Here is a 26,708-nt window from a genome sequence, read left to right as displayed (position 1 = left end):
ATATATATGTTAGTTGTTTCTATACTTCTTACATTTTTTAACATCTCTGGTTAGAGTTTTATTTGTATGTATGTTTTATGTGTGTATAGTACTTTATGTTCTGTTAAAAATGAGTGACGCTGTATTGATTTTTACCATCAATAGTTGATTATTTTGATTAAACAGATCACAGACAATGTAATATGTTATTCTTTGTTCTATTTACGTTACAGAGGATGCCGTCTTTGCTGAGCCCGGTCCGGGTGGTGGGACTATGATGGCCGGAGCTGTTTACACTCTTCCTGCACAGAGGAATGTCCCGTTGCCCATGGCGATGCAGAGGCTGATTCCTATGGCAACCCAGGGAGGGAAACCCCGCAGCTTCACGCTGCCACGAGACAGCAACCTACACACACTCCTCACGACCCCCGCGAAAGAAGAACGGCAAACTCACAACGGTGAGCTCAGTCAGGAACATGCGTGTGCTGTGAAACACGAGAGGACAAAGAGCACAAAGCAAACACATGTAGCGTTGTACTGCGTGGGCGGGCGGACGTCAGGTAAGAGCAGAAAGGAAAAATGTGTCTCACATTGAACGACAGCCACCGGAGACTGAAACATTATTTTTAAGGTGAAGGCGTTGACGTCAGTAAATGTGCCAGAAATAAAAACGCTCTCAGGCAGACACATTTCCATTTAAATCATCATCATTTAAATCTAGTAGGGCAACACACACTTCAGTCATACACTGATCTAATGAGGCTAATGAGACAATGGTGCACTGGTTGCCAAGGTGAGCCCGGCGGCGTACAGGAAGAGAAGTGCCAAACTTAAATAGTAAACAAGAGAGAGTAGCAAAGACAAGAACAATGACGTGTAATAATCATGTGAAGTCTTGTTTTAATTAGTCAAGCAGTGGAAATAAAACCGACAAAGTGGAGAGGACGTCCCTGAGGCTGAAGGGAATGAGAGAGCAGGATTTTATCATCATTAATAATACAAGTCATTACACTGTTTAGTAGAAGTGTGTGCTGCTGTCCTCCAGTGGTGGCCCTGAGATGTAACTCAGTCTAATCAGGTTTCTGACAGCTCTTCAAACTCTTAGTGACTGAGGCTTTAAATCACCATTAAGTGTGCGACTCCTCTCTTTCTCTGTGACTGTGTGAAGGCGGCAGCGAGGGGGCATCCCTGGGCGACCTGTTTCGAGCGTGCGAGCAAGGCGGCGTGTGTCCTCTAGGCCGCGGGTCGGAGGCCAAAGGCCAATCAGAGTTCAGGCAGTCCTTCCTCCGACGGGCCGCCGACCCTCAGCTCAACGAGCGCCTGCATCGCCTCCGCATCATGACGTCCACGCTGAAGGTTGGTTCACACATGAGCAGGAAATACACAAACCCACATGAGCACATACACATGGATATCATGCAGGGTAAGAATTAGAGGACATTTCAGTCCATTTTCAGTACTTTTTTGAGACAATTTTATTTTTTATTGCTAGTAAGATTTGTTTTATATTAAAGTTATAATCCTTAAGATTTCCTTCCTGGTTGATTTGGCGACTCTCATTACTGGTGGTCTGAGCAAGTGAGGTTTAAAACTGCAGCAAACACTTGTTGAGCAGCTGCTTTGTCAGAAATGTAACAGAAGAGCAGCTGGTGTATCCGTTTACAGTGCAGCCAAACAAACTCACATTGTTTTAATAAAGAAGTCAGTCAAAAAAATGCTGAAAATGGCGTTCTTGTTTGGTAGATGCATTTTCCAATCTCTGTGACAAATACATTGCGTTTCCTGTGAGTGCACCCCCCCCCCCCCAAAAAAAAGGCAGGCCGTGTTTCGCCAGTTTAATGTGAACTAGCAGCAGTAGGACATGTTTGGTTTGCATTAGCAGTGACGTTATATAGCTCTGATACGTCACTGATAAAAAAAGTGAAGCTTTTGTCAGTGAGATAAAATTACAAATGGCAGCGCTGGATTGCATCTTTCCAGCACAGGAATGGCGGACTCTGCCATTAACAAGGAAAACTACCATATAGAGAGACAATTACTGAATGTGAATACATTTAATGGCTATTGCTGGCTTCACAAACAGGATCTGATTTCATAAAAATCTTAAGGATTTTAACTTTAAATAGCAATTTACCTCACATCTCAGCCACATCCATCTGATACCCCTCTGTTCTGTTGCAATTCTTACAGAAGACGATGGTGCAATCTTTTATACTCTGTGTTCACAAGCCATTCTTCCACCTCTCATGAAAGCTGTAGTTAGTATGAGGTTGGCATTTGGGTTGGCCTACTGGGTTACAATAATCACATCCACACATGAAGGCAACTAACCACATTAAATGGATAAAGCTCCTAATTATTTTGTAGAGGGATACTTAGAAACGTTCATGTGCATTTTAGCTGTAATACACCATGAATTTCTGACCCTGATGTCCTCATAAACACACACATGCTGGAAAATGTCTCTGTCTTGTTAGTTTCAGTGCCGTCATCTGTCCCCCGTCTGTCTCCTCGGTTTGGTTTGAGTCTTTTTAGCGGAGCTTTGTCAAGCAGCCATCTGTGGCTTTATGCTATGTGAGCAGTGGTTATGTTTCTGGGCTGGGTGCCTGTGAATGGCTCTTTTTGCTGTGGCTGTTTTTCCTTTTTTGTCTCTAGAGTTTGTATCTTTGTTGCTTCCTCCGTGTTCTTGGGCGGGGGATGGTTGGTGGGGGCTTTGTCGCTTGTACGTGTAGCTACAGAAGCGTTGTGTTTTGGGGGTTTTTTGTCTGTTTTTTTTTGCGAGGGTCTGTGGCTTTGGCTGCCCATGTCTGCTGGTACAGGTTGGGTGGAGGAGCTTACATGTTTGTTCCCTGTCTGGCGTCTCTTAAAGGAATACAACAAGTTTCTGGGGGGAGTTTATTTGAAATGTACATGTGAAATAATTTGCAGACATTAAAGTCATCCATGTGACCCTGGTAGACCCTAAATGACCCTTTACAAGAGATCAGGTTGTATTCGTGTGTTCAGGTAGCATCAACTCATCTGCAGTGGTTGCTGTGGAAACGACAAAGACATATTTTCTCTATCTTTTATGCATCAAAATTGAATCGAAACAAGCTACAGTAGAACAAGTGAAGAAGAAGTGTGCTCTTTATAGCTACAGCGAGGAGGTTCACATATACTATCTTTAATGTTGCCGTTATAATTCTGTATAGTTAGTTTCTGTTTCAGTTCTCATGTAAATAAGGATTTCTGTAACATCTTCTGGAAAGGCAACCTCATAAAGTGTTTGTAAATTGTAAGTAAAGGCTTTATTAATGGTCAATAAATCACTTTCTAATGCTTTATAGATCAGTTATAAGCCGTGAAGAACAACTCAAGCCACCACGTCTGCAGTTATAGTAAGTCCTTAATAAACAGTCGTGTGTTTCTAACTTTCAAGACATGTGGTCTGCAGTTCGCTGTCCTGTGAAAACCATGTATCTCCAAAACGTAAAGAAAATAGCCCAGATTTCTTGATTTTAGGGATTTTTAAATAGATTAGCACCCTTAATAAATAGGAAATCGTCTCAACACATAAAGAAACACTTAATCCTTGAGTTTATCTGAAAAATCCCCAAATTTGGAGATACAAGGTTTTCAGTGGACATTGATTGAATATTAAAATGTATTAATAAAGGTTTGTCACTTTCTATTATTAAGCCATATGCAATTGCAAATGCTAATAAGCCATTAATAAAGGCTTCTTACAGTAATCCATTAAGTTGACAACAGATGGATCTTGGTCCAGGGCATTTTTTAACAACCTGGCAACCCAAACGTTGCTCTTATTAATGGCTCATATCTAAAAAAAAAAAAACATTGGTAAATGATTTATTAATGATAAATAATGCAATTTTTAATAACTTTTGAACCCTTTAGCATTAGAGTTGTAATTGTAGTCAAACCTTTCTCCTGAAGTCTTATAAAACCAGATAAAATAATCTACCAGGAACAAATGGATGTTCTCGGTGTCTTTATTCTCACCCTTTAATAAATGTGAACTCTCTCCTGAACTTAGTGTGTCCCCTTAAGTGTGTGTCTTGCTTCTCGTGTGTCCTCGTTTTAAGACTTAGATGAAGATTTAAAAAGTGACCAGCCCCTCCTGTGTTTCTGCATCCCCCCCATAGGACAGGGAGGGGGAGCTAGCGCTGATTGACAGGCTGTTGGCCAATCCCCAGCTGTCGTCGGCAGAGTTCCAGGAGTGGAAAAGAGCCTATCAGGAGCTGTTCTCTCAGGAGCCAGACTCGACCGCTGAATCAGACCCCGGCCCGCCCCTCACCCCCTCACTCTCTCACACACACTCCTACATCGAGACCCACGTCTGACGAGTACAAACACACACATACACACACGCACGCTTAAGTTGCTCTCATCTCCTGATTCTGGGAAGAGCTGAACGACCTGCAGACGTTTTGATGCATCAGGGTTTGCGATCGGCGAAGGTTTTGCATCAGAGCAGATAGAGACGGAGGGGATGTAGGGACAACTTGACCTTCACATCCCGATATTCAGCAGCCGCAGTGTACAAGTGCAACATGACAGCCTGCGTGTGCCCTCATGTCACATCAATCTACGAGCTGATTGGTTGTGCCACTCCAGCTGGCTCGGGGGCGGACGATGAACTGATTCTTATTAGTATTACATGTTAGCTTTTGTGCTCCATGGAAAACGCCATATAAAGAAGCGACAAAACTTACATCGGACATGTTTCGTTCCTCTTGACATTGGACAGAATAGTGTCCTCATGAGCCGCCATTAACAGTGTTTCATCCTGCTTGTCGTGCCATGTTTATACTGACTGCACAGTCTAATAGCCACAGAGTGACATACATTGTATACTATCAAGCCTTATACTTGATGTCTATGATGATATTTTCTGTACAGTGAGTGTTACGGCAGAGAATTATTAGCACAGGTCCTTTTTTTAAATCAACTCGTCTCAGTTTCTAGTTTTAGAGACTTTTGTTTGTGCTGGTTTGGTAGAATTTACGTACTGTGCTGGGCTGGACCTGAGGCATGCACAATAGGACCCATTTAAAGGAAAAGTCCACCCTAGAAACACTTTTTCAAACAGATAGTGATGGTGTATTTTGCATTTCGGAGACCATGTAGTGGTATTTCTTTGTTATTCTTGCACAAAACTGATATGATTTGCCTTTACTGGAGCTCATTAACTAATTTCTAGGCCTAAATATCTCCTTTAAATCACTTTGCATGTCACCTTATTTTTTTTTATTATTGTTTTATGTAGTTTACATCTCCTTAAAAAACAGCTCATGTTCAAACAAGGCCTCTAATACCTGCATAAAGATACTGTAATATCTTTACATTCCCCAATCCCATGATATCACATACACACACAGTCCTATAACAATACTAATATGCCCATGTGTACATTGAAAGAGTTCCTCCTGTCCATAATGGCTGCAAAGAGATCCATTCTTAAAGTCAGTCTAAGAGATGGACAAAAGCCACAATCCTTGTTCTGTGTAAAAATACAAAATGCAATTTTGTACAAAACAGACTGTAACTTTGGTAAAAACCCATTTGACTTGCTGAAGCCTCATATTAACTTCATAATGAAACCTACCTAACCTAACCCTCTAACAAAGGGTCTATTCAGGTAAAATTATCCAAATTTTGCAGCTCTAAGAATTGAGGAAATCTGTGTCCCCTGTGTTTGTCAGAAGAATCAAACTCTTTTTTTTTTTTTTTTTTGGGGAAATCTTAATCCGGTTTGTTTTGATATGCAGATTTGATTAAACCCGTTGATTTTAAAAGGCAGTCTGGTGACAACCTGTGAGGCATCGTACACACATTAAATACCTTCAAAGGGGAGACTGGATTCTGCTTGCGTTTGGACCTGTTTTTTTTTTTTTTCTTTTTGATTTTCAGCGGCTTTAATGGGCATCCTCACTGTAACACCTGGGATACGGTCACCATGGCAACTACAAGTATATGAGTCAACAGTTCTTGTCGCCATAGAAAAGCCTCCCAAGAAACACAAAACATCTCTGATTAAAGTAATAAGCAAGGAAAGCAGAAAAATATACCCTTTATCTCAAAATAAGTCTCCGAACGTCACGCATTGATTATATTTTATCTAACGGTGTAAAAGTTCTAAGGGTGGATTTCTCCTCAGAGACCAGCTCTCTGAATCCTGCATGCCACATAGAGAATATGAGGAACTATTTGCATAGGAATTTTAATATGGATCTAATAAAAATATATTAGTTTTTTATTTGTTCGCTGCTGGCAAATGACATAACACGCAGAGACGCTGCACAAAAACTATGAAAGCAATCGAACACACGAACACAAAGACATGCACACACGCCAATAAACACATTACACAGACACAGTTTGAATGCTCTTTCTATGCTGCTGCCCGTGGTTGGTTGTAGTAGCATGTCTTTGTTGTAGATAAACAGTATTCCTTTTCTGTTTTTGTGTTTTGAAATCTCTAGATACAGTAGATCTCTCTTTATAGAGTGCAAACTAAGTGTCTTGGATGATGTTCTCTAATTCTATCAGGTTTCTTTTTTTTTTTTTTGGACGGTTGAGTAAAGATTGTTTAATGTTCAATCTATAAATTATGGTAAAATAACAGTATTTATTTACGTGATTCATTCTGCGTGTTCTGTCGGGAGAAGAGGATGGATCAATAAAGTGTGGTCGTTTGGATGAAGATGTATTTGTGGTTTGTTTGGGGGTTTTTTTTTTTTGGTTTTTGTTTTCCTCGTTTCGGGTGGACGGTGTAGAAAGGAGAGGATGTTGACGGGATGTGGGGAGGGATGATGAGCACCGGTAACAGCTGCTGCACTGTCTCTCTCAGCAAGGGAGACAGAGAGAGAGAGAGCGAGTCCATGACAGACCAGCAGAGATCCCAGTTGACCAATCCTAATCCCTGCCCCCGCCCCCTTCAATGCTGCTACCACAGCTGAGCAAGAACTCGAACGTCTCTCCTGCAGTTACGACTAACAGCGCTTGGTTTCAGCTGGGTGTTCTGTTGCTATAGCAACCACTACGGACCAGTGGTGCAGCGTAACTAAGTAAATTTACTCAAGTACTGTACATAAGTACAAATCAGAGGCACTTGTACTTTGAGTCTTTCCATTTTATGCTTAACTTTATTTACTTTTTCACTCAGCTACATTTATCTGACAGCTTTAGTTACTGGTTACAGATTACAATCATTTTCATACCCGTCCTGTCCAGTGCAAAACATGTATCTCCAAATTTGAATGTTTCTGATAAACTGAAGGATTAAGTAGAAAAATTCTCCTACTTTTTAAGATAAATCAGCTATTTAGACCCCAGTATATATTAATCAGTATATAAAGTAATTCAAATTAGCACAACCGTAAAATGCAACATACACATTGATGTAGCACTAATATAAATCCTAAAACATCATATATATAAAAGTAAAACGCTGACTTCTTTTACTTTTGATACCTTAAGTAAGTAAGGTTTTGAATGTAGGACTTTTACTTGTAGTGAAGTATCTTCACAGTGTGCTATTAGTACTTTTACTTCAGTAAAGCATCTGAATACTTCTTCCACCACTTCAGCTGACACAGTCCTCTTACAGTTTCAATAACATTGGTACATTAGGTGTGTCTCCACCCACTTAAAAACAGTTTTTCCGATTAAACAAAGTGGCAACGCAGAAAATTCTGTACATCTAGGTCTACTCGTGACACACCGTACGCTAATCATTTGAACGATATGTTTGTTGTATTTGAACAGAAAAGGATTAAATGAAATGTGAAGCGACTGTGCCTTAGATTAAAAGCTAACATTAACATCAGCATATCTTACTTCCTTTTAAGTCATTGAGTTTATATTTAGCAGCATGCCTTGTCTTATCTTAGCTAAGCTGGTTGTCCAGAAACGTTAGCATCAACTGTTCTTCTCCTAGTTTTCTATGATAAACCAGGATTTAAAAGAACATTAACACAATGTTCAAATAATTAAAATGGAGATAAAGTAAACACTCCAGAGCTAATCACTTTTACCTTCTAGTTTTATTGTTTTTTAATAGTAATTGAATATATATGATTCTTTTCAGATTTTTTCAGCGGTTCACGATCTTGTTCTGCAGATAATTTATAAATGATTATAATGCATTTTCATTACTTCATGATAATTATTAATAGGAATGTTTAATTACACAAATTTACATTTAATTCCAACTATGTTTTGACAATAATAAACTGAAAAGTCCCCACAGCATGATTTGTGTACAAAATATTTTAAGTTGCCTGTATTATAAGTACACTTTTCATACATATCTTCATCACCAGAGGATATAATGAGGCATCCAATTAATTTTGAACCCAATATTACCTTCAGACATGATAAAACATGTTAAATAAATAACGTTTATGCAGACAGAACAGTATGTATTCAGGATTAAATACAAGCACAAACGTCCATGAATAATGAACTCCAGCCAGTTACCGAGCTATTAACCACAAATCATGCATATGATTTCCTGCTAATGCTTTTCCTACTCTGCAGCTTTAACCCACGTTGCCCATTTTGTTGTCGGTGCCGATGGAAACGGGTGAAACAAGAAAACAAGGTCACTCGATATCGTTGGTTTGCTTCTATTCCTATATCTATCTCATAAAAAACTTAAATTATTCATCACTAGTCAATGAGCAGGAATTTTATCTACAACTTCCATGAAATATTCAGCTTATCAATGCTGTTTTTATTTCAAAGACGTCTTCCTCCACCTTCATCACCTTATCTCCTGTTTTGACTCTATTCCCTCTCATGTGTGATAGCCTCCTCCGAAGCCTGGCTCGGGTATTACCTTCTTCCCACTAAATCTCTTTACCTCTCCTCTACTTGTTCTCAAAATCCTCTTAATCTCTCTTCTTTTTTATTTCTCTTCGTAGAACGTTGTCACATTCGGTCACAGAAATATCATCAATAAAACACCATTTATCTCACTCCTTACTAGTGGTTGCTTGCCATTTATTGTGATCTAGGACGTTTAGCTTGTTCTACTGTTACAGACATTTTAATTAGCTCTCAATTACTATCTGCTATAGATAATTAAAAGACATAGCTGCAGAGTTTGGTAGCATCTTTTCCTCTGTGAATTCTTTCCAACTATCTGTCAGATCAGTGTCAGCGATCAGACACTCGAAAAACCCAAATAAAAATACAATAAATGCCCTTTTATCCTGTGCAGTTTTGTAACTAGTCATTCAATATTTTAGAAACTATGCTTATTCACTTTATTGCTAAGAGTTAAATGAGTAAATCTTCATCCACTCCGTCCGTTAGCTAGAACCAGGAGACGGTTAGTTTAGGTCAGCATAAAGACAGGAAATGAGGGAACCAGCTAGCTTGGCTCTGTCTAAAAGAAACAAGAAATCTTACAAACACCCTGTAAGCTCACTAATTAACACTTTATATGTTGTTTGTTTAATCCGTAGAAAAACTGAACTTCAAAAATGACACTGTGCTAAGCGCTAACTGTCTCCTGGATCTAGCTTCATATTTAGCGCACAGACATGAAAGTGGCATCAATTGCTACATCTAACTCTCTGCAAGTGTACGTCTCAAAATGTCAAACTACTCCTATAACTAGTTGTAGAGTAGTTTAGCCTAGCATAAAGACTTAACACATAATATCTTGTTTGTTTAATCTGCACAAACAACACGTTTTGGTTTTACAAAAGGTTATGAGCTTTATGTTAAACTCAGCTAACGTCTTCTGGTTCTAGCTTCATATTTAAAGGACAGATATGAGAGTGATATCGATCTTCTCATCTAACACTGGGCCAAATGGAATCCCAAAATGTCGAACTACGAAGAGTGGAGTAGCTTAGCTTAGCATAAAGACTGGTAACAGGCTAAACTTGAGCTAGCCTGGACAGAGTTAGCCTACCTAACAAAATCTGCCGACAAGCACCTGTAAAGCTCACTATTTAACACATTATGTGTGATTTGAGTAATCCGTAGAAAAACCGAAGTGTAAAAGTAAAGGTTGAAGTTGTATGGGAGGTCATGGTTTAAGCTAAGATAAGCTAACCATCTCCTCCTGGTATTAGCTCAATTTATTAGGGTGGTATCAATCTTCTCATTTAATTCTCCAAAATGTCAAATCATTTCTTATTTCTTGTAGTAATAGAGTAGTTTAAGAAAACTTTGCTTGTTTGAACCTTAAATAAATATTTTCCTAAATATCCTGGACTAATGCAGACCTAATGAGACAGGACTGGAAACGCTAGTTTAATGGCTGAAACCCAATAGTTTTAGTTCCCTAAACGTACCTGTTGAGTAACCTCATAGATGACACACGCATTTAAATTGAGGGTACAATTCATGACATTGACCCAGCATCATTTTAACATGTGTGCTCTGTTCTCAGCATTTTGAGACTACCTCTTAGTGAAATCGTCTCACTTTTTATGTTAAATTTTCTTACACTACGTTCACTTTAGTCCGGCAGGGGCAGCAGTGTGCACTCAGTCCCAGTGAGAGGTCTGGGGAGCTGGCAGATCTCTCTCCAGCGGTCTTTCTTTGTATCGTACTCCAACACACTCTTCACTGTCACTTCCTGTCCGTCGCTCCATCTTCTCCCTCCAAACACCAACAGACTCCCGGACGGCGTTGACACCATCCCGTAATTGAAGGAGCCAATGAGAAGCGGTCGAAGGCGGGTCCAGTGGTCCGACTGTGAATCGTATTGTTCGATATCACAGAAGGGCTCGTACCTTCCCAGCAGGGCGTAGATGCGACCTTGGACGGACGCTAGGCGGTGACTGAACCTGGCGATGGACATGGACGCTCGCTTCTCCCAGGCTCTGCCTTTGAGGTCCCAGAACAGGACTTCTCTGCTGCTCTCTCTGTGGTCGTCGTCGTGGTTACTGCCGTGGATGCTGCCCTGGTTGCCCGGGAGACCACCTGACACATAGATGCTGTTGTTGAGTGCAGCGGAAGCGTGGCCATAAAGGGGGCGAGGCATCGTCGCCCCTCTCCTCCACGCCCCTGTGGCCATGTCATAATACTCAACAGAGGCTACGGAGGTGTGTGTGTTGGTGTCTGGTCGTGTGTGTCGTCCCCCGATGGCATAAATGACGTCCTCCACCACGCAGCAGGTGAACTGCGCCCGCCTCTCCAGCATGGACTCCACCTTCTCCCAGCAGTCAAAGCGGGGATCGTAGCGCCACACCTGGTTGGATGTTGCCATGGTGACAGACTTTTTCCCATCCTCGTCTCCCTCTTTCACTTCTTCTCCTCCGATCACGAAGAGGAAACCTCCCACTGAGCACACACAGTGACTTCTCAGTCGCAGCGGGAGGCTGGAGCTCAGAGATGAAAACTTCCTGCTTCTAGGATCAAACGCCAGCATCTGCTGTTCTGGCCAATCAGGGCTGGATCCTCCGCCCACGAGCAGCACACGATTGGGCGAAGCTCTGAGTGTCGACTGTCTGCTCTGTCTGATTGGCTGAGCTGAACCCAGCCTGTGGTACTCCAATGCTCGAGTCAGCTGACTTCTGATTAGAGGCGTGGCCATGGCTCTGTGGGCGTGGCTGAGATTGGTGAGGTCAGAGGGGGCGACCAATCCGAAGCGCAGGCGACTCAGCAAGAGATTTGATTGCAGCAGAGAGAGGGGCCCATTCTCATCCAGCCAATCCAGAGCCAGCTTTGTGAGCTCCACCTCCTTGACACCAGGTATCTCGTCAGCATCGAGCACCGCCATCAGTGATTGGATATTAAGCCTGAGAAGGTCATCCCTGCTTTCCTGCAGTAATGTCCCCATCTCCATAGCGATGGTTTGATTGGCAGCTTCAAGTGCATCTGAGAGGGTGTGGTGCTCGGCCAGGTTAGCATAGCAGCAGCAATTCTCAGCGCTTAAACCGTCAGTGATAAAGCGCTCGCATATTGACACGGCCGGCTCCACCTGCAAGTACCTGGCTGCCTCCAAGACGACAGGAAGCGTAGGCGGTGATACGCTGAGCCAGCCGGAGTACAGGAAGTCCAGGATGGCGTCTAAACCCTCAGGCGTTAGCGCCGGGAGGCTAATGGAGGCCGCTAATCTCTCTGCGGTAGTCTCTCCAAACAGGGCCCAAAAATACTCGCTGGAGCTGGCCAAAAGGGCGCGATGACAAGGGAAAGATACTCCGCCGGCCTCTAGGACGACATCACACATCTTTCTCTGAGAGCGCAGGCGCTGGAAGCCGGAGAGAAGTCCGGTTCTTTGGGAGGAACTGTAGAGGAGGGAGTAGCTATCCATCCAAAAGATAGGAGGCAAGGAAGGCAGGAGAAGAGAGGAGATTGGAGAGAAAGCTTCTGAGAGGCTTAGTAACAAGTTAAAGAAAAGGCTTAGTCGGGGAGGTGAGAGGGAAATGGCAGGAAGTAAGAGGAAGGAACATTAAAAGCAGAGAGCACAGGAAAAGCAGCGCTGAGTGTTGTCAAAAAAGATGTAGCTGCACAAAAGAACGTCTGACAAAAAGAGAATCAGACGTTAGAACATGAGAACAGGCTGGAAGCAAGAATCAGGAAATGAGAGGAAGAGAAAGGAGAGTCGAGAGGAAAGTGCGTGTCCTCGTCGAGGTCTCCATCTGTGTTTTTGTCCTGCTCTGTCTGCAGCATGTGACACCATGACAGGAAGGTTAACAACTGCCCTCTACATGCACACAATCCTGTGTACCCCCCCTCCCGTCCCCTTCTCTTGGCCCTCAATCGTGGTCCGTCCCAAAGCCTCCTGTCTCTGTCTGTGATGTTCCGGCTCTGCTGGCTTTGTGTTCGTCGGCTGCCCTTTAGTCTGCGTCCAGGAGGGAGTATCACGCAAGAGAACAGATGCATGGATAAACACACACAGAGGGAGGCTGGCGGGGTTTTAGTGTCTATCCCGGCGGATGAACTCATTGGTAAATACAGCTGCTGTAGTCTGCGAACCAAGATTCCAGGGCACGGTCACCACGGCACCTATCTGTTCCCCCTCATCGCCATGGCGACGGGAATAGAAACACAGACACGGCAGCACATATCAGACCCCGAGAAAGTTTTGCCAAGCTGTCAAAGATTTTATGAGTGTCAAAAGTAGTGCGTAGCGATTTGCTATTAGAGTAAGCCGTGCCCTTTTGGGAGGCGTTTTAACCTTATTATGACCCGTGTGGCTTCAAAATCATGCAGATTGATGTCATGTTTTTATTTTTATTCAGAGATAGGAGGGGGTGTTGGGAGAGAGAGACAGAGAGAGAGAGAGACAGAGAGAGAGAGAGAGAGAGAGAGAGAGAAAAAAATGATAAAGGAAGGATTTGTTTTCAGTATCAGGCTCCAAGTCGTCCTGCGTGTTTACGGGCGTCTGATTAATGTTGAGCTACTGTGTCGTTTTGCTGCTGTCTGTCTGATACACACACACACACACACACACACACACACACACAAACACTTACACACACACACACACACACACACACACACACACACACAAACACTTACACACACACACACACACACACACACACACAGCAATATGCAAACAACATTGCTTTATTGCACACTTACAAGTTCTTGCAGCGCTCTCTGCAACGTACATTTTGTAGTGAGTTATGATCAGCGTCTGTGAGTAGATGCTGGCTCACACTCAGAGATGTGTGTGTGTTTGTTTTATGGAAGGGTTACACGAGTTCAGCACACAGGCTACTCACAAAGAGAGACAAAAAAAAAACAGACTCACGCCTTTTTTGAAACTGCAGAGTGTTTTTAATCTTTCCCACACAATGTCAAATCCTCCCGTATGGTTGTTAAAGCACCGGCAGTGTTTCTCTTCCACTGTGACCCGATGGAGGCTAAACTTAGCTACAGCTGCTCTGTGTGAGTTGGTCTGTGTGTGTGTGCAAGAGGACATGTGACGTGATGATGGATGTGTGCTGTAATAAGGGGGAGAGATGAGGGGTGGGGTATCTGGGCTGGTGGTGTGTGTGATCCAGTCCTGCTTGAAACAGTTGGATTTGGAGGTTTAGGTCAGGATCAAAGTGACTCCATGCACCAAGACGCCCCCGGCTCCCACCTAAAACCCCGTAATACTCATTATACATGCACTTAATACAAGAATATTGCAGCTGGAAATATCAGGGCTCATTTTCTTTGCTCTTCATGCTCTGCTTGTAAAGTGAAAACTGGCTAAAAGACTCCAAGCTACATTTTCCATCACAGTAAACATTAAGTTTTAATTTGCTTTTGTCAGAGTTTTCAGGTTATTTAATTTTGCCTGAACTGAGTGTTTTTTAAATCAGTGCATAAATTATGTCACGCTCTGTTTACTGTCAATCTCCTGACAACCCACAAGAAAAAAAAAGGAAGTCTCCGCCACAAAATAATCCCTTTTAAATACACCAAAAATGTTTGGTCTTATTTGGGGTGTTAGCTGATACAGCTGTCAGCTTCAGCAGCAAGATGATGTTTTCTTTTGAAATTATGGAAACAATAGAAGGAGTCTGCAGACACACTAGCGGCTCTGTGGGGCTGTAATTAGGATCAGTGGTGCTTTGAGCTAAATGCTAACGTCAGCATGCTAACACGCTCACAGGGACAATGCTGACATGCTGATGTTGAGCTGCACTAATCTTCACCATGTTTACCAAATTAGTTAGGGTGCTAATATTTGCTAATTAACACTGAAACAAAGCTGAAGCTGGTGGGAATGTCATTTGTTTTGCAGGCATTTAGAGGATACATCATCTGGGAACCATGAACGTCTGCACAAAATGTACCAATTCATCTTGTAGATGTTGAGATATTTCACTGGATAAGTGAAACATTTGACCGGCTGGTGGCGCTAGAGGAAAAGTCAGGGGATCACCACAGTTAGTGAGGTTCATCCTCTCTCAATCCATGTGGACCAACCGACGTGGCCATCCGCAGAGCCGCGCTGCTAAATGTTCTAATTAAAGCAAGTATTTCAAAATGTTTGAGGCATATAAACAAAAAGACAGAGGATAATCATATTTATCCACTATTCTCCTTTACTGTAACAGCAGTAATAAATAGAAGAGTTTGGACTTTTGATTTTTACAACCATCTTGATTTATTGCAATATTTTCCCATGATGGGAATTATACCAACGAAACAACAAAAACATTATCATCCCCCAACAAAAAAAGAAGTACAATTGAACTTAAATCCCATCGCAAATTGTTACAACATTTAGAAATGAATAATTTAATAGAAAGTATCAGTATAAATCAGTGCTGAATAGTTGGAGTTTTGACAGTATGGAAAAGAAGTGTCTTTCAAGTTGGTCGTCACAGAGTTAGAAGGGGAATCACAGTTTTGTGGATTCCTTAAATTGATGTCAATTGTCAAAAACGTCCTTAACCAGCTTAAAAATACCCCAAAACAAAACAGAAAGAACAGAATATGCTGGAGAATGTGCCGTTATTGCAATACAACTCACTTACTTCTAAAAGTCCAAGTAAAGTGGAGCCTTATCTGCAGCAGAAACAAGCCAGAATATCTCGCTTTACCTCGACAGTGCTTAACATTTTGTACAAATTATGATTTAGATTTAACATGGTAAGATGAATATAGATATTTATAGTGTTTCAACCTATTAGAGTGCTGACTGAAAGAGAGTTTATGGATGCCTGCTTCTTGGTGGTCGGACGTTGGCTTCACAGAAAGCTGTTGGTGTTTCCGAACATGTTGGGATTAGACTGTAGTTTGCTAGTCGTCAGTGGCAGTGGGCAAGTCTGTGTTTATGAAGATTATCTGCCTTCCTCGCCGCCTGGCTGGAGGATCCTGGAGGAGAAAGGCAGATAAAGACACTGTGAGGGATTTTCACCGTCTGCTATCAGCGGTCTCAGAGCCGCTGACCCCTGAGAGACAGCAGGAAGGCCGGGACGAGGAGGAGAAGACCAGGTCACAGTATTCACTGTGAAGAAATCTAAGATCTGGTTGATCCGTCACCTGCTGTCTCTCTGTACTTATCTCTCTCTCGACCTTTTTCCATTTCTGTTTCTCTCTGTGTTTTGATCTCCCTCACCGTCACTGACACATTTTTCTGTTTATTTCCATCTCAAAGACTCAAGTTTTAGTCACACAAACACTTCTCAGTGGATGATGGAGCCAAAGAGCTACAGTTAAGTGATGATAAACTGAAGCCCAATGAGTGGGGAAGCTAATAACATGAAGCCTGGGACTCTGATTGGTAGCTTAAATGCTAAATTATGTGTTAGTTAGCTTAGCTGACCCTTCAAATTTGAGGTGGCTATGCTAGCCTGCAGCTCCTGTATGTAAGACCATCTAATGTCTTCATGCTCTTGAATTGATAAACAAAACTTTTCCATTGTTTTGTTTTATTTTTAGTTTTGTCTTCAGGTTTTTCAGCTATAGTGGGTGCATGCTAATGTACTTCTTGGTCGGTGACACTTTCATTTGTTTGTCTTTTGTGCAGCTGTGAGTAGCGCCATTCTTTTCTTTGTGCATTGCATTGTGGGACAAATAGTGTCCATCATCAGCACACTCAGAAATCAGAGGTAGTTTGCTGCTGCTGACTTTTTAAAGTAATTTTATCACTTTCCAAGTGTAAAGACAAACTCTGAACCTGCTCAGAAATAGCATGTGGAATTATTTTTCCTGCCTCAAAGAAACGTGTTTATAGTTAAAACCTGAAGCAGCTTCTGCTGCTCTCTCTTGTTTATCTCCTACACAGCACACCCACATGGTTTGGGCAGGGCAGAACAGCCTCAGTGTTTGGATATTGTGGCTTCTGTATCCCGCTGAGAAAGTCACAGCACAGACTGCCCCTCGATGCTCACACACATTTTCTAAAACACACACACACTTCTATAAAGTATAAATATAGAGCCTGACTCAGCCCCTCGTGCCCACACACAGAGGCACAAACACACACATGCTGCTTGACCCAAACAAAGACTGCTCAGCCCACACTGCCCCCCTGTGGCGAGCTCCGACCACTGCGAGTTATTATTCTGGAGACGAGACGATCCAGGATCTGTATCTCAGCTTTTATCATTCTGTTTCAAAGACATAATAATAACAGTTCAGTGTCCCGTTAGGTCAGGATGTAAAATGTCACGAAATGTCAAAGATCTGTTGTGGATTCACTTTATATGCAGTAAAGTAAAATCACTTCTGCTTTGCACCAGGATCATTTTGGACTCTGGAAAATTTGGAATTTCTCATTAGTTTCTGGATTTTTACAAACCAAACAGTTGATGGATTGATCAAGGAAACAATCAGCAGGTTAATCTAGGTTAATCGCGTTTGTCTGTAAAATAAGATACAATTACAATTACAATCAGTCTGAGAAAGAAAAGCATCAAATCGTGACATTTTCCTGATAAAACGTACATACTTTTACTTCAGTAACATCTTGACTTTTACTTGTGAAGGAGTATTTTACCAGTGTAGTATTAGTACTTTAGTAAAAGTACCACTGTCCAAACACTATTCCATCTGCGTATGTGTCCCTGTGTTTGTGTAGTTACATAGTTATTTACTTCACAGACAAAGAACCAGTGACTCAGTTTGTAAACTCATCTTTGTGCCTCAGTTCACTAGTTTGGTTCTGATTTGCATTTTTCTCCTTAATCCCGACACTCAAAAGAGCTGCGTCAAATATTTCAAAGTAAGATGTTATCATGACGGATCAGAGGAAAATTTGGCGTGTCCAAATAATGATTACAATAGATACACAAATGACCTGTTGATTATATTCACTTGTACAGTCTAGTGAAATGCAACAGTGCCTCAATGTATCCTACTTTGTGAAGGTTGAAATGTTCAGGTTTTTAACACTTTTTCAAACTTAAACGACAGCAAAAGATCTTTAAAATGTTTACCCTTTTCTTCCTATTGTTTGGGGCCCTGCAGACCCTCTTAGACAAACAAAATTTCATGAGCATTACTTTTTAACAGTTTGTTCATAAGAGCTCTAACAGGGAGTTAGACCTCTCTGGGATACGACTGACCCCAAACATACGTAAACTCACATGTCGGACATATTGGACATTTCTTTGCCTGTGAATGACTTTTTGACAAACCAAATTAAAATAAAATATATTTCCCTATTTGATGTAATAACAATGCTTTATGGTCATTTCAGTATATTAATGAGGTCAGAAGAAAAGTATCTAATATAAATATTTAAAGGACTATGACCACCTACGTGTTAATCCTTGGTGACCCATCGTAGTTCGCTCTTGACGTTCTGCAGCTCTGATAGGTTAACAGCAGGCCCAGGCAGTTTCACCGCACCTGGCATCGCCTTCTTCTCCTCCGGCGTCTGGGCTGCAGCGCTGGGCTGGTCTGGTGACTGAGCCTGAGTGAAAATAACACAAAACACAAGCGGGACTTGTGAGTGGGCTGGGTGACTTCAGCTTTATTATTCATATCTACTATCATTATTATCATTGTGTGATATGAAGGGAAAGCAAAATACAATATGTACAAAATATGAAGTGAAAGAAATGGAGACAAAAACTGAAACTGTTCATGTGAACTTTTATAAAGCTCCAGAAACCTGCTGGTGTGTGTGTGTGTGTGTGTGTGTGTGTGTGTGTGTTTTACCTCTTCAATGTCTACTGTCTCCTCTCTCCTCTTGACAGGATGTCCCGCCCCTGGACGCAGAGCTCCCATCGGGATGTTCAAATTAGCCTGACGGACAGCAGGAACAGCCAATGAGACACGTTCAACTCTTAAACAAATAAAGCGTCCTGTCTCTGTGTCTCTGCATGTGTGTGTGTGTGTGTGTGTGTGTCACTGTGTGTACTCCTGCTGTTTCCTCAAAACCCCTTCTTTTGATTATGACCACTACTTCCTGGTTATCATGATGTCCTTAAAAGAGCATTGAGTCTTTATGTAAATTGTGACACACACACTCTCCCACACACACACACACACACACATACACAGAGCTCAGAGATCTGCCTGCTAACTCTATGTTCTACTGCTGCCTGCCCTCCCGTCCTGTCACTTGGATTTGATGTGTTTTGCATTGTACTGTACTGTAATGTATTGTATATATGCTCATATTGTACAGCTGTACAGAGAGGGAGTGTGGCGTGTGTCACAGAGGACGCTGGTTTTATTTTTTTCTCCAGAGATTAAGGTTTAAAGATTGGATGGAAAGTTCTGGAAGAAATTGCCTCATTCACAGCATGTTTGCTGAGATTTGTATCGTTGTAACGTTGCTTTGGCTGGGATTGTTTACTGTCGTATGCTTAGCGTGCTGTTAGCATCATCTTCTGACATTCCACCGGGCGCAACCAAAGGTTAAAGGAATATTTACACCCTGAAAAAACTGTTTCCCTGAAAATTAAATCATAGTTTGACATTTTAGGAAAAAAAGCTTATTTACTTTCTTGCTGAGAGTTCTTTCACTCTCATATCTGTCTGTCAAGTGAAGCTAAAGCCAGGATACTATTAACTTAGCTTAGCATAAACTAAGTGAAAGAAACCCTGGAAAAAGGGGTCGCAGCTAGCCTGGCTCTGTCCAAATATTTTTATAAAATATCGCCAGCACCTTTAAAGCTCACTAATTAATATGTTATAACTTGTTTGATCCAACACAAAATTGTTTGTGCTTCTGGCCTTTATGCTAAGCTAAGCTAATCGTCTCCTAGCTGTAGCTTCACACTCAACCGACAAATATGAGAGTGGTACCGATGTTCTCATTTAACTCTCGGCAAGAAAGTGATTAAGTGTATTTCCCAAAATGTTGAACTCTTCCTTGATCTCTGTTCAAACTCCATTTACAGTAAAAACCAAACACTGTAATTACATTTCAGCCTCCTTACATTACTATATACCAGTGTGTTTGCAAGTTCTAGTTCTTCAAAGGGGCACTTAAGAGACATTTAGTCTCTAGTATGGGTCAAACTCCAAAAGCACAGGATCCCACAATTTACATAATGTAAATAACAAGTCGACATTACTTTTTGTCAATGTTACGCTATCACTATATGTTAATGCAGTTGAGAAGTTGAAAAGTCATAACGACAATGTAATTTGGACTAAAATGTATGCAGACTTGATGTTCACTGTGATGGATAACACAATTTAGCAGCCAGCAGTAGTCTGACATGAATGGAAGCCAATGGATGCCCGGCTGGAACGGCCTGAAATCTACATTAAAATGTCATTGAATCAGCTGTTATGTAAAGTATATGTGATTTGTACTCTCCTAAATCTTCTCCAAACAGCCTATGCAGCACACCCCAAGTGTTTTGTAGCCAAACATCTCCACTGAGGCCCTACAAATGTACTTATTTATCATCTTTATTCTTTTTGCTAATAATGCACTCTCACAAGTAAACTCTGCTTCCCTATGTAAGGCTGAACATGCAGCCAGAGCCATGTTAATGAAGGGTATGTATTAGAGAAGTAAATATTGGACTCTGGGACACATACTGGAAACATCTGGAAACGTCACAAAATGCTTCAATTGTGCTGAAAAAGCTGATTGGAGAAGTTGCTCTTTGGAGTATTAAAAAGATGCTACTGGATATTAATCTGGGAGGAGGCTGAGGTGGAAGTACAGCCGGCTGTGTGCTGATCAATCCCACTAACTTTTCAGGAGTTTTGAATTTCACGTGTTTGACAAAGTAATAATTTATTTTGAAGGTGAACTAATCCTTCAAAGTTCACCTCGTGAGTAAACTTGTTGAAAGATGAAGGAACGGAGGACCAAACTCCTCACGGCCAGCAGGGAAAATAGTGTCCTCGAGCAAGACACTAAAGCAAGCTGATAATTTCCCTTTATTGATCAGAGAATTAACTCACTATTGAGTTTGAGTCTAAGCTCAAATAAAATTCAGACGGACTTTGATTGCACTTTTTGGCCGAGATATGAGATTCCCATCCCCGACCAAATACCTTTTATCATTAATCTTATTGGTGGGACTCTAACAGCCATTATGGCAGCGACCCAACAATGTTTGGTGGTTGTTTTCTATTTTATAGTTGGGTATAAAGGGCTCTATAGGAGCCATCAGCCTCTGGCCAGCAGAGAAATATGTTTGTAAAAGGACCTTGCTGGTGTTGGTGCAAGTTTTAGCCCTTTAACCACAAGTCAGATATAATTTACATTACTCCATTTTCAAAAGCATAACAGCAGTTCTTTTTTATTGATTTCCTGCCTTCCAGACAGCCCCTGTTTTCCATTCATTCCTTGAAAAATGTATTATTATTTGTGTAGTTTGTTCATTATTACATTACCACCAAGATGTTCCAAATGTCTTGTGTCCCTTCTCACTTCCTCTACTACTACCTGCTAGCGCATCACTATTCTGCTCCACAAAGCCAAAATGTAGTAACTACAAAAGTGGAATCTGACGTTTTTTTTACTTTATAAAATATTATTATGCCGTAAGAGGAGTATCATTTCATTTATTTACAAGAAGAAACACACACATATAAATCAGACATCATTTTTGTTTTGTTGCTTTTTTGGTCAAATTAATACTGTTGCTGCATGTTGCACTTGATGAGAATCTGCTGCCAGATCATAACGGGAAATCAAATCCACAATACAAATAAGTGGTAAACATTGACATTGTAAATGGATCATGTACATTTTTATATTGTTTGCACTCCTAAATCTTGCGTTTTGCTGCTACGTTAAACACAGTCAGGGAGGGTTTTCATTACCTGCATTACCTGGAACAATCATCATTGATTCTCTTACTGTAGTGATTAAATGGATGCCAATAGCTGTCTGGAAAATAATTATCTAATAAAACAAAGATATGGTATGCTTTTGAAAATGTTGAAAGACAAAATAGACAAATAATCTTATACTAGCCTGCTGAAATGGAGCTTTAAATAGTCTTTTTGATGAAAATGTTGATTATTTATAATGTAAAGCTGTGCTGCTGTTCTTGTTTGTAAGTAACGTAAACTGACGATGGAGGGCTGAGACGGAGACTAAATGAAGAACCTCATGTTTGTACTGTACTGGTGTTTAAAAATCCTCTGTCCAGATGCCTATCCCATGGTTAGACATGACAATGAGCACAATGAGAAGAGAGAGACGATGGAAGAAACCCTCTCTGACATGCACGCACAAAGCCATTACAAGAGAAACACATTTACAAACACACACACACACACACACAGTGATACAGACAACTCCTCATCCTTCGGCTCGCTACAACTCTGCACTAACAAAGCCTTGATACTGTATATGCACAGTCTGAACTCTGTATCTGCCTTTACCAATAAATACTTAAATGTGGAAACACCTGTCTTTATTTTTAACAGGATGAAGAGTTGTTATGCCGTTTGGTTGAAGCTTTTATCCGGTTTTATTCTTGTAATTCCTTGTTTATAGTTGTCAGGGTAGAAATCAAACTTAGACATGATGTTTTTAAAGTAGTAAAATAAAGTTACTGTTCCATGCAGGACACACGGTCACACCTTATTGTGCATACAGATGCAAATCTTTTACCTGAAGGGCCTTAACGTTGGACGAAGGTTTGGACATAATCCCCCCGGTAAGTCCACTGACCTGCAGGAAGCACAGATCACACAGACATTCAGCTGTGTGTATTTGAGTGTGTGCGTGTGCATGTTGGGGGCATTGGGACTCTGTTTCTGTGGATTTCAAGGCCCGGGATAGCATTTCAGTTGCTTAGCGACTCTTACAGAGAGAAGCAGGTAGAGGAACTGTTCTCTGAATCATTCATGAGAGGGAGGCCGAGAGACAGCGGGGAACGTCAAAATAAAAGTGCAACATTACCTCAAGTTTCAGCAAGTGAGTGAGAGAGGACCTTTGCACTGAGTGTAGTGATGTATGGCAGGATAAGTAGGGAATGTGATTCTAAATGCATTTCACCTTCCTACAGCAGCAACTGGCCCTATTCAGGTTTATCGATCACAATCGGCTTCAATGCAAATCTCAATAAACCACATAAACGCTCTCCTTCTAGGATAATTGCATGTCAAACATTGTTAAAGTTTACAGCAGAGTACTTATATAAACAACCTTTATTAGCATTACAAGTGTTAGACAAACATTTGTATGTAGTAATGTTAGTTGCGGTAATTGTAATTATTAGTATTCATATTATTGTCAAAGGATTATGCTGGAATCTGTAAATGAATGCCACAAAAAGACCAAAGACCAAAACCAACGATGTGTTAGTCGGCCTCTCAATACTTTCCAGCTTCCCTTCCCTGTCTGTGGCAGGCAGCCCGAAGCTCATTCATTTGTTTTTAAATGGATCACAAATATATAGTTCAAACTGAAGAAGATAACACCTTTGTTGGGACACTATACTGCATAAAGTTGGTGTAGGTCTTTTCATGGGATCTGTTGACAGTAAGAAAGATGTCAGCCTTGTCTCCTGTATAACAATCCTTCAAAATATAAAATCAGCTCTTGGAAATCAACTAAATTTGTCAAATGAATTTCCTGTAAATCCCTCACCGTGTCCCCCTCTTCCTCATTTGACCTCAGTCTGTTTTCTGTTATTTTCTACTTCCTCCCTCCCTTTGGCTGTTTCACAGATCAACACTGACCCAAGTGGTTCCTACTCGTAGAAGTTTCCATGGCCTAGTTTTCTTATCTACGAGTGGCTCAGTGCAGAGCGGAGGACCGAAGAAACAGAGTGAGTCCCAGGCCCTCCTCCTGCTGCTGCTGCTGCTGCTGCTGCGTTCGATGGCAGCGCTTAGATACCGTTTCCAGGGTGCTGTTTGTGCAACAACACACAGTAAGAGCTTTGCTGTCCTTGACATGAGAGCAAAAGCCTGCACACCCCAAAATACACAACCACAGAAGCACACACGCATGCTCTTGCTTAGACAACGTGATATTTATGTTTGCCATGAGTGGCAGCTGCCCCCTGACGCCACATTGCAAAGCTTGACAAGCCCTTTCACTTTCACACATACTGTATGTGCACACACTCTCTCTCACACACAGACACACACAGGCACGCTCTCAACCACAGGTACAATTATTCCTCATACTTTAAATTATTCAAACCTTCGAACATTAAAGCCCTTTAAACCTCTGTGCAGACACCTGGCTCTTTGAGGAACAGTATGTGTGTGTCTGTGGAGGTGTGTGACGTTGTTACTGTACTTCTGGAATCTCAACAAGAGGACATGTTTAGAGAGCTGCAGCTGCACAGACTGTAGCATGAATGAATGACAAAATGTGTGTCATGATAAGGACGGCTGATATTTTTACAGCAGCACTAGCAAATCTTAGCATGCTAATAGGCTAAACTAAGATGGTGAACCTAAATACAGTCTGCTGAACATCAGCCTGTTAACATTGTTGTCATAGTAAGCATGTTAGCATCCTAAAGTTAGCATCTATCTCAAAGCACCACTGTGGTTAAGTACAGCTTCACAAAGCCGCTAACATGGCTGTAGACTCTCATAGACCTCCAGACCTTGTTGTTCAAAGACATTTTTGGAAGCGTATTCTCTTTCTTGCCAGTACGTTAGAAGAAAAGATTGATATCACTCATATCTATACGCTGAATGTGAAGCTTCAGCCAGCAGGTGATTAGCTTAGCTTAGCATAAAGAGGTAACAAAGTCTGATTTATCAGCACCTCTAAGCCATAAGCTCACTAATCAACACTTAATATCCCCTTTGTTGATTTAGTATAAATAGTGTTAGTGTTTTATGAAGTTTATATGCAGGACTATTTGTTTGCTGGGAAGCCAAGCATTGCCAGTGTTTGCTGAGCTAAGCTAAGCTAATCATCTCCTGGCTCTAGTTTCATAATTAACGTACAGACATGAGAATGGTGCCATTCTTCTCAATTAACTCTCGACAAGAAAACGAATAAGCGTCTTTCCCAAAATGTTAAACTATTCCTTTAAAGAGGAACCAATGAGCATCGGGCTCAGTGCCACAGACAGAATAAAAGTGACTTTTTGACTAAATCAATGCTTACAATAAGTTCAACTTAATTTCTCCATTGCTAAACACAGAGTGTCCCTGCAGGTTATTGGAAACTTCCAGACTGTTCCTTTTAAAAACTACAAGATGGTGAATGAATATTACAGCAATGACCTAAATCTACCTGCCACTTAAACACACGTAAACAAAGCAAATGTAACTTACCTGTTGATGACACAGTACTGTATCGTCCAATGTTTGATTATATACACGCTTCTCACACACTTCTCTTGCTTGTTCTCTTACACTTTCTATTCATCTCTCACGCACTTGTTTCCTCTCTACTTTCCATCTCCTTCTTTTTCTTTTCTTCTTCTCTCCACCCTCTCTCTATTTCTCTCTCTCACCTCGTAAGTGGTAGAAGGATTCCTCTCGTATCTGGGATTTGTTCTCACTATAAATAGAAGAGTGATACACAGAAGGGACCTGCTTTCTGTCCATGCACACTCTTAGGCAAACATGGACACACACAGTGACAGACCAAAACATTGTCAAACAGCAGCACCGAGCACTCTGATCTTGTTCATTTGAACATCTTTTAAAGGTGTTTAAGCTATAATTACAGTAAAATGCTCCAGTGAGGGAAATTATTTGACTTGAACATTTAAGCATGAAACACTCAAACACAAAACTGTCTGCTTATATGAAATTCACAAATATTTACAATGACAAGTATTGCATATTCATCAAACCCTGACACTTGAGTGCTCAAAACTCTCCTCCTTATCTTAGTGACTAAAATGGCACTGCCCTATTTCTGTACTGGCACTCAAACACACACACACACAGAAGTGGTTCTGCTGGTATATCTACATTTATACGGTGATGCACATCCACAGGCACAGAGGGGAACTGTGCTCTCATAGAGTTAAAGGTGTGTGTGTGTGTGTGTGTGTGTGTGTGTGTGTGTGTGTGCTCTCTTACCTCCTGGCGTGCGTGGCTGCTCTGCCCTGCCTGCTCTCTCTCTGAGGTCCTCTTCGGCTACCTGACCTGTTTCCGCTCGTCCTGATTGGCTCGGAGACACACCAAACTCCTCCCTGAGCGGAATCCGACCCATCATGAGAGAAGTAGAATGAGTTTTCAGCCTGAGTGTGTGTTTCTGTCTGTAGATGTGTTTCTACCTACCTTTCTCTCAGGATTTTCCTCAACTTTTCCTCACATGAAGTTGTCCACCTTCATCGCATTAAAGCCCAGGCATCCTCACACCCACACTCCCACCTGTAAAACTAATCTACTTTGTGCCCAGTTAGTAAAATGAAGACACAAACTGTAGGCTTGTTATGTATTTCAGAATATGCAAATCCAACCCACGCACACTGGTCTTACCTGTTGGCCCTGCCTATCACTGAATCACCATCATTACTGAATGTGTTATTGTGTTTAACAACATGCTACAGCTGAATGTCAAGATATTGCTTTAGGTAAGCTAAAGTTCTGCAGTAATCTGGGCCAAACTTCATCAAGAAAATAAGAACATATGAAGGTAGGAGCTGAATTGAAATTGCAGTAGTCTGAAGCTGTTCTTGCATGATATAAAATGGGTGATTTTTTTGTGTACTTCCTCAAGATGCACAGATGTGGATGGTGTTTTGGCCTTTATGCAAACAGCTACCCTAGGAGAATCTGGGCAAAATATAATGAAGCTCCCATGTGTAGTCGGTACACTGTACATGATGGCCATTTGAAGGTGACTGGGTGCATACACAATGCGCAGAGAGTGGATTTAGCACAAATAGGAAGCATTGCAGCACGTTGACCACACACAGTGCGAGACAATGAAATGTCAT

The 26,708-nt window shown here is 41.4% G+C and overlaps 3 protein-coding genes across 4 annotated transcripts in view; 1 reads left to right on the top strand and 2 right to left on the bottom strand.

Moving 5' to 3' along the window:
• Positions 1-4,325, top strand: part of cnksr2a (connector enhancer of kinase suppressor of Ras 2a) — a 41,055-nt gene extending 36,730 nt beyond the window's left edge. Inside the window, exons 22-24 of the mRNA XM_070927975.1 lie at positions 213-437; positions 1,148-1,335; positions 4,128-4,325. Coding sequence (XP_070784076.1) covers positions 213-437; positions 1,148-1,335; positions 4,128-4,325 — 611 coding nt within the window. The remainder of the gene's footprint in view (positions 1-212; positions 438-1,147; positions 1,336-4,127) is intronic.
• A 6,140-nt stretch (positions 4,326-10,465) lies between these two features.
• On the bottom strand, positions 10,466-12,265 carry LOC139304506 (kelch-like protein 34). Its single transcript, XM_070928445.1, has one exon. The coding sequence runs from the start codon at positions 12,263-12,265 to the stop codon at positions 10,466-10,468; it is 1,800 nt and encodes a 599-aa protein (XP_070784546.1).
• A 2,792-nt stretch (positions 12,266-15,057) lies between these two features.
• smpx (small muscle protein X-linked) lies at positions 15,058-26,086 on the bottom strand. 2 transcript variants are annotated; one of them, XM_070928397.1, is made up of 6 exons: positions 26,047-26,086; positions 25,846-25,958; positions 22,451-22,510; positions 18,571-18,657; positions 18,170-18,322; positions 15,058-15,777 (listed from the first exon to the last, which is right to left on the bottom strand). In XM_070928397.1, exons 3-5 carry the CDS (start codon positions 22,484-22,486, stop codon positions 18,173-18,175), a joined length of 273 nt encoding a protein of 90 aa, XP_070784498.1. In that variant the 5' UTR covers positions 22,487-22,510; positions 25,846-25,958; positions 26,047-26,086; the 3' UTR covers positions 15,058-15,777; positions 18,170-18,172. The 2 variants fall into 2 exon arrangements, with proteins under 2 accessions (XP_070784498.1, XP_070784497.1); XM_070928396.1 differs by lacking the exons at positions 25,846-25,958; positions 26,047-26,086 and adding an exon at positions 25,087-25,194.
• Positions 26,087-26,708: the final 622 nt, after the last annotated feature.

Source organism: Enoplosus armatus, chromosome 21 (genome assembly GCF_043641665.1).
Source record: "Enoplosus armatus isolate fEnoArm2 chromosome 21, fEnoArm2.hap1, whole genome shotgun sequence".
Taxonomy (NCBI): domain Eukaryota; kingdom Metazoa; phylum Chordata; class Actinopteri; order Centrarchiformes; family Enoplosidae; genus Enoplosus; species Enoplosus armatus.
This window is presented reverse-complemented; position numbering and strand designations above follow the sequence as displayed.

What these genes read in the sequence shown, in the direction of transcription:
- LOC139304506 (XM_070928445.1), bottom strand. Translation starts at nt 12,265, where the DNA reads ATGGATAGCTACTCCCTCCTCTACAGTTCCTCCCAAAGAACCGGACTT.
- smpx (XM_070928397.1), bottom strand. Translation starts at nt 22,486, where the DNA reads ATGTCCAAACCTTCGTCCAACGTTAAGGCCCTTCAG. An exon ending in CCAACGTTAAGGCCCTTCAG is followed by an intron (nt 18,658 to 22,450) that starts GTAAAAGATTTG and finishes GCTGTCCGTCAG; the next exon opens with GCTAATTTGAACATCCCGAT. An exon ending in AGACAGTAGACATTGAAGAG is followed by an intron (nt 18,323 to 18,570) that starts GTAAAACACACA and finishes ATTTTCACTCAG; the next exon opens with GCTCAGTCACCAGACCAGCC.